Source organism: Heloderma suspectum, chromosome Z, assembly GCF_057233095.1.
Source record: "Heloderma suspectum isolate Gila_16-S chromosome Z, 16-S_ref, whole genome shotgun sequence".
In the NCBI taxonomy this organism is placed as follows: domain Eukaryota; kingdom Metazoa; phylum Chordata; class Lepidosauria; order Squamata; family Helodermatidae; genus Heloderma; species Heloderma suspectum.
The window spans coordinates 16,002,772-16,013,864 of NC_139476.1; the positions used below are offsets into that span (position 1 = coordinate 16,002,772).

General features: G+C 50.1%; 1 protein-coding gene across 1 annotated transcript in view; it reads left to right on the forward strand.

The window, feature by feature from the left end:
• Nucleotides 1-10,612, forward strand: part of CBARP (CACN subunit beta associated regulatory protein) — a 31,808-nt gene extending 21,196 nt beyond the window's left edge. Inside the window, exons 7-9 of the mRNA XM_084826019.1 lie at nucleotides 826-1,027; nucleotides 4,669-4,852; nucleotides 7,125-10,612. Coding sequence (XP_084682145.1) covers nucleotides 826-1,027; nucleotides 4,669-4,852; nucleotides 7,125-8,232 — 1,494 coding nt within the window. The 3' untranslated portion in view covers nucleotides 8,233-10,612. The remainder of the gene's footprint in view (nucleotides 1-825; nucleotides 1,028-4,668; nucleotides 4,853-7,124) is intronic.
• The last annotated feature ends 481 nt before the right edge of the window (nucleotides 10,613-11,093 follow it).

Below are 11,093 nucleotides of genomic sequence, written 5' to 3' on the forward strand. Positions count from 1 at the left end.
GTCCCTGCTAATAAAAAAAGTCCCAAGGCTTCAACTGTGAGCCCTGGTTCCGCTACACCACTGAGTCCAGCCCAGGGCTAATAGCTCCTGAGAGGCCGCCCTCGCTCACAAACGTGATGTGCAAAATGTTCTCCAAGTTAACAGCCCCTTGCCTGCCACGTTGTGGGTGGGTGGGCCCCTTTCCTTCCCTGGCCCTGAGGAGGGGTTTGGTGGGCCACATTTGCGTCTCCTTGCGGCTGGCCAGCGTGTCTTTTTGGCTGCCAGCAGAAGCTTCTGGGTCCATGTCGTTGCCCTTTGCGGTGAGTGTTTGGCCCCGGGAGGCAGGGGAGATTGGTGGTGCTTCCCATGTCATCACAAAGAGACATTTGGAGGGTCTCTTGTTGCACCCATCGGGCTCCTTGCCCTTCTTTATTTTTATCTGTGAAGACTTTTAAAAAATATATTCTTTCTTTTAATTGGGAGGCTGGCATGCCGCAAAGTGAATTTCTGCCCCTCCAGCACCATCTTTGTTTGGGCTCAAAAGAACAGTTTTATCGCATTTTGGAGCTTGGGCTCCACCTTGCGCTCAGTTCTTGGGCCCACTGTGGCAGCCATTTTATAAATGGGCAAGCCCCACCCCATGGCAGCCGTTTTGTGAGAGCGCCCATGCCCCTCCAAATTCCAAAAGTACCCACCAACCAAAAAACCCCCTGGGGATCATATTTTATGTCCGTGGGGCCCATGAAGTGGCTGTGTGTGTCTTGGAGGGGTACCGCTTGGCTGCCCTGGTGTCAGATGGATCCACCACGTGGTGCATGTCTAATCCTCTCTCATTCCTTCCCTCAGTCTGACAGCGCAGCCAGGAGCCCCAAGGTTGCTGGAGCGAGTGATGCAGTCACCGGAGAAGCCCCGCCAGCCCAGGGCGCCGTCCTCCATTTCTTCACCCGCTTGCGTCGTCACACCAGCTTGGAGGGCTCCAGCCCCTACTTCAAGATCAAGAAATGGAAGCTAGAGACAAGCCAACGGGCCTCTAGCCTGGATACGCGTGGTGGGTGACCTTGCAGGGTGGATGGCCCACCCACAGATTGGGCCCTGAATGGTCAAAGTTCAGGAAGTGCCTTATAACCAGGGCAGACTTATTTCTCTGTCTAGACCAATATTGGGGCAGTAGGCATCTGTGTTTGCGTTTCTCACTGCTTTGCCTTCTGTGAAATGGGTGTTTTTGTTACACTTTGTGGGAGCAAACATCTCATTTGGCATTTGGGGACATAGGCTGCTTTGTGTACTCCATTTCTTGGCCAAGTTTGCCTTCTCTGAAATGGGTGTTGGAGCAGAACACTGGGGGCTCAAAAGAGCAGTTTTGTTGCATTTCACTGCTCTGATCCCACCTCTGCCATATACTTGATTCTCAGGTAAATTACTTTCCTTTGAGACTCACTGGTTTGCCTACTGGGAAATTGCTGTTTTGGGACAGGCTGCCAGGCCCAACTTTCTGTCACACACTGGCAACCCGACACATAACACAAAATACAGTGAAACCCTTTACTGCAAGAGATCAGTTTCTACAGTTCAGCTTTCCAGAGCTCACAGCACATCTTGCAGCGTTTATAGGCCCCATTAAAACAAAAAGCCAAGGCGAAGGCTATCGGCACATTGCTTTGTTCAAGAGAAAGTTCCAAGGCTAGAATCCACACAGAATCAGAGTTTCAGTCCAGCAATATATATATATTCCCAGTCACTTTAACAAAACTCCTGATCTCTACATTTCCCACGACTGGGCCAGGTTCTAAATCATCCAGCTGTATCTCAAAATCAGACTGGCTCAACAGCGCTGCTTGGGCTAGGCCTGATGCAGGCGATGTCAAGCAGAGCACTAATTTTGTGCATGGGCGAGCCCCCTGTCTTGGCCATTTTGAGGGGGGCAAAACATTTTCAAAATGCCAAGTGGTCCTACCAACCCCCAAAGCCTGACAGATACTATTTCAGCTAGTGACAGTCGATGGCAGAGGAAAGGGTCTTTCCAATTTCCTTGATCCTTGTAGCTGTCGATGCCCAAGAACTGAACTTGAGAGCATCTGCAAACAAAGCAAGGGCTCTACCACTAAGCTATAGTCTTTCCCAAACCTTCCTGTTTCTCTGCCTCCAACTTCCTTCCCTCGTTTTCCCTGTATCTGATTTCTGCCACCCATTTCTCCAAGTGGTGATTTTAACCATAGCGCTCTCACCTGCATCCCACAAATGTTTTGTTTGAGGCACAGTCATCCTTAACAGCCCTGCAAGGTAGGCTAGTAAAATTGTGCCCCTGTTACAGATGGGGGGGGGAGGGGAAGGGAGATGGCTGAAAGGACATTGGTGGCTTCCCAGCTTTTCTATAATCCTCCCCCCACCCCCATTCTTAGTTACTGGCAGTGAGAGCTTAAAGTTAAAATATTCTGGCATTTTTGGCCCTGCCCCTTTTCCCTTTGCCACCACCCTTTTTGCCTACCACTGGAATGTACCCCCCCCCCCCGAGAGCTTCTCCAAAATGGAATTTGGCCCTTGGGCGGCAAGAGGTTTCACTGCGATATATCAATGATTGTATTGGGTCTGTCCCCGGTGGGCCGCACTTCATGACTGTTAGGCTGCATTCGACTTGGGGTGAGGGAGGTAACAGTTGCATGGGGTGCTTTTTTGTAAGGATGGGAAGTTAGATAACATACACAGAACACTTCAAAGAATCAGAAATGCCGTCTAAATATATGTACATTTATTATCTTCACCATGTTTTATAGAGGCAAATTGGTACAGCGGTACATTGCTTGAATTATAGCGGGGTACAAAGCAGGGGACTTCCCTGCCCCCCACAATTTTAGTCAAATCATGCCCTCTCCAGTAGCCTTAAAAAAAGGGGGGGTCACAAAATGTATGAGAGACACACACACCCTGACACTCACTGCAAGTCGAGTACTGTACCCATGAAGTGGAGAATGTCACGCAGTGGTGAGAAAGTTTGTGAACCTGAATGATAATTATGGAAATTCCATAGTTTTATCATAATAGCCTTTGTGAATCAAAACCAGTCCTTTTCTAAATATCCAGTAGGGTTTATATGAATCAATTCCATGTCTTGTGAAACGAAACGATGTATAAATTAGGCAAACAACGAGTACTTAAGAGTCCGGGGATGTGCAAAAGTAAGTGAACCCCTGGTGGCATCTATTAAAAGGGATAACTAGGTGTTAAAGTAATTTGATAGATCTTCAGGGGTGAGTTTGGGAGGCCCCACTCTATAGAAGGATGAGAAACTGTGAGTTTGGTCTTCGCCATATGGTTGTTTGGAAAGACGTCCTGCCACAATCAAAAGACTTCTCTGAGGACCTCAGAAAAGCAGTTATTTTTGCTCATCAGTTTAGAAAGGGTTACAAAAGCATTTTTAAGGATTTGGGGCTCCTTCAATCCATTGTCAGACAGATCATCTACCAATGGAGAAGGTTCAAGACTGCAGTCACTCTACCCAGGAGCAGCCATCCTACCAAAATCTCTCCAAGAACAGGTGGCGCATCATCCAGGAAGTCAAAGAGAACCCCAGAGTAACATCCAAGATCTGCAGGCCACTCTCGCCTTGGCTAACGTGAGTGTTCATGACTCAACGATCAGAAAAAGACTGAACAAGAATGGTGTTCATGGGAGGAGAGCCTGGAGGAAACCACAGCTCTCTAGAAAGAACCTTGCTGCCTGTCTGAGGTTTGCTAAAGATCTCCTAGATGACCCCAAGACTTCTGGAACAGTGTTCTCTGGACAGACAAGTCAAAGGTAGAACTTTTTGGCCTCAGTGAGAACCGTGATGTTTTGCAAAAAACAAACACTCATTTCAAACAGAACTGTCAAGCATGGTGGTGGGAAAGTGATGGTTTGGGCCTACTTCGTTGCCCCAGGACCTGGACGGCTTGCCGTCATTGACACAACCATGAATTCTGCAGTGTATCAGAAGATTCTAGAGGAGAAAGTCAGGCCATCCATCCCTGAGCTGAAGCTGAACCAAAAGCGGGTCATGCCACAAGAGAATGATCTGAAACATACAAGCAGAACTACAAAAGAATGGCTGCAGAAGAAGAAAACCCTAGGCTGGGAAAAGACCCTAGGAAAAGACTAGGCTGTTTTAGAACAGCCTAGTCAAAGTACGGACCTAAACCCCCTTGAAATGTTGCAGCAGGACGTGAAGCGAGGTGTTCATGCCAGGAAGCCCTCAAATGTCACTGAGGTGAAGCAGTTCTGTAAAGAGGAATGGGCCCAAATTCCTCAAAACTGATGTGAGAGACTGACCAACAGTTATGGGAAATGCTTACTTGAAGTCACTGCTGCTCAAGGTAGGGCCACCAGGGACTGAATCGAAAGGTTCACATACTTTCTCACATATGGATACTGAATGTTGAATCAGGTGTGGATACATAAATGTCGAAGAGCATCATGTCTGCATGTCATTTGTTTAATCAGGTAATCTGTTGTTTTTTATCTAGGATTACGGGGTTAGATTAAGATCGAATACCATTTTAGGTTGGAAATATGTGGCCATCCTGAGAGGCTCACAGAGTTTTTCTCACCACTGTATTTTCTTTGCAATGTGAGCAGGGGCATTTGCAGCCTGCCCCTGGCCCTGCCCCAACGTACAAATGTCAGGTTTGGAAGATTTCCTTTTCTACCCCCTCCCAGGGTCCCCCAAGCGACACCAGTTCCAGCGGCAGCGGGCCGCAAGCGAGAGCGTGGACCAAGAAGATCGGGACCCCCACCAGACAGACATCATCCAGTACATCGCTCGGACGGATGATGTGGTCTTTCGGCCCGTGGCGGGGCCTTTCCTGCCTGCCCCACCTAGCCCCACCCTATCTATCGGCAGGTATTTTTCAGTAGATAAGTGGGAATGGAAGGGGTGGGGAAAGGAGGATACATGGGTATTTTAAGCATGTGCAGGGTGCTTTTATCTATATCCCCAAGCAATTCCAGCCCAACCCTCAAACAGCTGTGGTGGGGTGTTGGCTCTGCCCCTCGGGCTACAAAATCACCCCCTTCACATGCACCCCAGAGAAACATTCCCAGAAAAGGTGTGCTAAGGGGCGCTCGGTGATGGCACCATCATCTTGCCCCAAATCAGCAGCAGAGAACTGAGCTGGTAGGGTGTGGGTTCTCCCTCCCTTCTGCACCAAATTGGTTTTTAATGTGTTTATTAAAAACCTGCTTTAGCTAGAGAGGTAGAATGAGATGGTATAGTCCGCAAGTGGAAGTGTGGGCTGTACCACTTCGAAGTATGGGATACCCTTTTTTTTAAGCCTGCAAAAACTCCCTCCCCACAGCAAATAAACTAGCACAGTTGTACCCCAACCTAGTGCTCTCCCTGATGTGTTGGACTACAACGGGGAGTTGTAGTTCAACACACTGGGGAGATAGGTTCTATCCCAGCACATGTTGGGGAAAAATCAAGAAGTGCTACCATGGCATAACCATAGAATCATAGAATGGTAGGGCTGGAAGGGGCCTACAAGATAACTGAGTCCAACCCCCTGCTCAATGCAGGAATCTAAGTCAGAGCATCCCCGACAGATGGCTGTCCAGCCTCGTCTTGAAGGCCTCCGGTGTGGGAGAGCCCACCGCCTCCCTAGGTCATTGATTCCATTGTCGTGTTGCTCTAACCTGCAGTTGCAGTCATGCTACCACCGTCTTCTGCTGCAGATGTCGACCTGAACCAAATCCGATAACAATCACGGAGAAGGGTGATGGGTCATGGTATCCCTCCTTGCTAACAGAGGACGTGGCCCAGCGTGTCTGTGTGGGTGGTACCCTGCTCGCTATGACCTCCCAGAGGGAATCTTTCCTCGGTTTGGTCTTAGGAACCTCTAGTTCCACCAGCAAGCTGGGGGGGGGGCATCAAATCATGGCAACCACAGGAGGATATTGAAGGAGAGCTCTGATTACGCCCCCAGCCTTTTTAGAAATATGTCTAATATATATATGAGAACTTGGGAGGTGTTGATGGTTGGGTGGGAAGGGTTAAAGAGCTGGTGTGGCATAATGGCTAAGACCCTCCCTCCGCAGCCCTCTGCAATATGGGGGATGATAATACTTGTTACCTACCTTGAGGGGTTGTTGTAAGGATTTCAGCTAGATAAGGCTCCTCAAGTGCTTTGCTTTGAACACTTGAAAGCATTCTTCCCAGTAATACCACTACTGAAAATACTGCTGCTAAGGTTTTTCAGTATTGATAATGTTGTTTCTAATGGGTCCTGGGATTTACTGTTGATTGTTTAAAATTGTTATATTTTTATATGTTGGTTTTATGATATTATTTTTAGGGTTTTAATCTTTGTAAACTGGCCAGAGAGCTTTGGCTGCCGAGTGGTATAGAAATGTAATAAATGGAATGTAATGAAATAATAATAATAATAATAATAATTATTAATTAGGTTGTGGTAGCTGGACCTTAGAAAACTGTTGCCAGAGGCCTAAAAACTTGCCCTATGCGAGGTCAAATTATTAATTTTCCCCACCACCAGCTCCCTGACCCCTTTTAACTGGAGATGGTGGGAACTGAACCTTGGGCCTTCTGCATGCAAAGCAGGGTCTCCGCCATCAAGTTCTGGTCCCTCCCCTCCAAACTCATTCCTTTCATTTGTGATTTGGTAATGAACTGAGGAATGCATGAACACCATGACTCAATACCCCATGTGCCAATGTATAGTAAAAGAATATCATTTTTAATAATAGTGGTTTGGAGACAGAGAGGGGTCTGTTCCCCACCTGTCCTTCCCCTGTGGTGATGCCCACAGAGCTCTCACATTTTGTTTCACCTAGATAAAAAGAAAGGGGCCCAGGTTCATACCGGTGTGCCCGTCGCATGGTACCAATGCTGACTTCTGGCCACGTATGTGAACAAAGGGGCTTTGTCATGGTTTGGGGCACTGCGGCGTTTTCTTTCCTGGGTTCTGGCCTGTTACGGCTTGTTCCTTTCTACATCAGTATTGACGGTGGGGTCACTGAGGGGGAGGACAGGCCGAGGCTGCCTTTTTCTGTTTTGCTGTCTTGACCTTTGTCCCATGTTCTGCATGCCCAGAAATGAGGAACACCACGAACCAAAGGTGTCCGGCGCAAACTGTACTTACGTTTTCCGGCTGCAGGTTAGAACCGCCAGAGCCGCCCCGCCCCGCCCCGCCTGAGCCCCCAACCTCAGAACAGCAGCCCACTCCCCCTTATCATGACATTTGGAGCCTGCGAGCATCACTCGAGCTGTGTGCTTCTTCGGAGCAGAGTAATGACCGGGACTCAGTGCGCAGCGATGGCGGGGACAGCATTTCCTCGAGCGGCGGCCTGTTCAGCTTCCCCTCTTCCCTGGCAGATGAGGCTGAAGATGACAGACCATGGGGAAAACCCAAGCAGGAGAGTGTGGAGTCTGAAGCGGGGACGCGCAAGCTCTTGCAGATGGATAGTGGCTACGCCTCCATCGAGGCCCCCAGCGGTCGGGTGGGGGAAGACCAGACGGCCTCAGAGAAACGTTACTGCTTCACCAGTGCTGGCCGCAAGGCCACCATCTTTGAGAGCTTTGAGGAGCAAAAGCCGGCCGACGAGGAGGAGGAGGAGGAGGAAGCAGGGGCGGTGGGCGGCCTGCCCCCACACAGTCCGCTCGTGTGGGCCCCATATGGGCAGCTGTTCCCCACTCGGGAGAGTCTGCCCCGCCGGGACTATAGCATCGATGAAAAGACTGATGCCCTCTTCAACGCTTTTGTCCGCCACGACCCTCAGTTTGACGAGTCACCCCTGCGGGCCAAGCACCGTTCCCGCACCCACCTGCGCAAGCAGTGGCAGCGGACCAAGCAGTACAGTGACCCAGGTGTTCGCTACCCTCCGGCACTGGAGAGGCACCGGACCCCGTTGCGGCGGGGTGACAGTGTCAACTACCCGCCAGAGGGGCGCTACCAGAGCATCTTGCCCCGTGTCATCAGTGCTGGGGATGAGGAGGTGGTGTTGCCAGCTGCAGAAGCTGGCGACAAAATCCAGGTGATAGAGGAGGAACCGCCTGAAGAGGCCAAGGTGGTGGCTGACCCTTACGGCAGTGGCTGCCTTGACAGCGGCCAGTGCCCTGGGCTGGGCCACCCCGGCACAGAACTAATGGACAAGATTGCTGGGAGGCTGGAGGACAGGTTCTTCGTGCACTTGAAAAAACCGAGAGAGAGTCCAGAGTGCGTGGTGGCTGCGGCAGATGCCTCCCCTGACCACAGCCCGGAGTAGCGGGAGCAGGGAAGAGCAGTCGTCCCAGGATGAGGTGGCCACATGTCTCTCTCTCCCTGATGCTGGCGGTGCCCGGATGGGGATGTACCAGCCAACCGGGGCAAAAGGCACTCCAGGGGTGCGGGGGTGAGAGGGGCTACCTTGGAGGAACGCAAGCAGCGCTCTCCGTTGGGCGCCCCTGCTTGGACAGGTTCCAGGTGGAGGGCCCCGCTATGTTCTCGGGAGGCGTATCCCAGTGGGATATACCCTCCACAGTTGAAGGGGGTCCCTTCCTGGCAGATGTCCCCATCTCTAGCCAGACGATGGAATCCGCCAAGGATTGTGGGAAGCCCTGGCCCGGCTGCGTCCACCCACCCCTCTCTGGCATACTACCGAGATGCTGGAGGAGCAAGCCACAAGCCTACCTTTCCACTTGCCAGGGCCCAAGGAGGACAGGATCTCACTTCTGTTGGAGGAGGTCTCTGCTCCCGTCTTGTTAGCACCCCAAAGGGTTCTCTCCCGACCCTTTCGAAGCAGGTTTGCCAAAGCAGGCGCATCTCTTGCACAGTCAGGAAGTTAAGTTTTAAGGGGCTTTTTTCCTTACTAATAGTAAAGACCCCGAAACCTAGCAGAGGCCTGACTTTTACCTCACGATGTTAAGAGCTGGTTGTAGCAGATATTACGACGCCTTCACACACACAAGTACTCTCTCTCTGGTTTTTTACAAGCAATAACCACACCTTTTCCTCCTCCCCCTCCTACCTTCAGTCTTTGAATGTCCTTGTGGCAGGAGGCAGGGGGGACCTCGCTTTCCAGATGGGACAGAACCCCAGGCCTGATTGCTCAGCCCCAGCCCTCCATGTTCCTTTTGGAAGAAGCTTTTGTGTGGAACTGGGCATGGGAAAAGTGGACACTTTCCTGGCTGGAGAATTTCTGACTGCGAGTTGCTGCATGGGCTTGGTTGATAATGCTTTTGGGGGGAGCGGGGAGCACTGTTTCAAGGGGCTGGGGAGCACCAAATTAAGGCATGTAGCTTGAAGTGGGAGCAGAATCTCTCTTTTGTTTACCGCTCACCCCTGCATCTCTCCTCCAATCACACCTCAGTTTCTTTGGGAGCTGTGGTTCTGTATTCCTCCCCATCCAAATTCCAGTTCTTCTCAGATCTGAGTTTACCAGAGCTAAAAAAAAGAAAAGGAAAAAGCCTGGTGCAGAGGTACCAAATTGCATTTTGGAAGGGCAAAGGCAGAGTGAAGCTGCCAAACACCTCAAGTTTCTAGTCCTTATGAGTTCTGGATTGTTAAAGGAGGGGGTAAGTGGTCTCCTGGTCTAGGAATCCCTGTTTAGCTCTTGAGGCATGAGACACTCAGGTTCCTGCTTCTGGGATAAGCATTCAAGCAATGGCGTCTGGAAGCCATTCTCCTGCTTCCACCTCGTACGTTTCCAAAAGCACTTTTTTTCCTTCTTATTCTACCTGGTGGCCTCCAACTGCAGCTTCCAGCATCTCTGTGGGAGATGTAGTCCATCACAGCTAGATGCCACCAGCTTGGGGAAGGCTCTACTTTTAAACCTGATCCCACAGTTCTCCCCCTGGAAATACAAGCAAAACGGGTGCATTTATTTATGTTGTATCATTTGTTTTTTAAACATATTATTTATTTGGGTTGTGTGTTTTGCTTTTTTTTTTTTAATTACAGAGGCTGATTTTTTTGTTGCACTTACACAGAGCAGCCTTTTCCCAAACCCAGTGCCTTCCAGATGTTTTGAGCTGCTGCTAACTGCACAGAGTGCTAAAAGCTGTAAGTCCAACACATCGGAGGGACGTAGAGGTGCGTGTGAGATTTTTCTTTATTTAATTGTGCCAGAAATGGATGAGAGCAAAAACAAAATAGTGAGCTGTGGTGGGTAAGTGCATGCATCAAATCCCTATTTCCACCCACCCCACAGTGCAGGGAGGGTGCAAGGAACCTGGACTAATCCAGTTTTTTACTCCACTGTCTTTCCCGTTTGATGCTTGAAATATTTGCATGCAAGGACAAGGAGTGGGAGTGCTCAGTTGTTGCTAGTGTGTATTGGTGGTGTCCTTTATTGGATAACTGACATCCAAAGGGCCCCTTCAGGTGCACATGGAGGGGAAGAAATAACTTTTGCAGATTAAATCTACAGTGAAGGAGGAGTGGATGGGGCAGGGGACGGGGATGAAATGCGAGCATATATATTTTCCCTACGTTTGGGGTTATTGCACCAAACTGCTGACCTTTCTTTGTCCGGCGGCTCAGCTGGGGCGAGCAAAAGCACAGCTTCTTCCTGCTGTGCTGGGGCAGGTGACAGAACATATACACACATTTACACATCCCACCCACAAGCCAAACTTTTTTTCAAAACAAGACTTTATTAAAAACCATGTGCCAACAACTGGTGTGCTTTCTTTGTGCGGCCTGGAGAAGCAGGGCAGGGCAGGGGGCTGGGAGGACAAAAGGCACAAGAAAAGGCCCCTGGAAAAGGTACAAACCCCCGGGGTAATCCATGCACGTATCCACAAGAGGGGGGCGGGAGGAGAGGCGTAGGCTACAGTGCTTTAACAACACCTGGCATGGCTCCTAATCCTTGTAGCAGTTGGTGCCGCGACCCACTTCTGGTGCCACGGGCTGAAAGCAGACCAGAGTCTGACCCAAAGCTTACTTTGAACTCCCCTTAACTGCAGCTGCAGCTCCTTTCGATCCTTGTGCCTAGCCTCTGACCATGTCGGCCTCATTACAGAGTAACAGCTGGAATCTGGGGTGTGCCAGGGAGAAGCAGTGTTTGCAAGGAGACTGAAGAACTCTTGTTCCCTGGGTAGAAATTCAAGCAAGCAGGCATAGTGGTCATCTTTCTTTTCTAGCGAA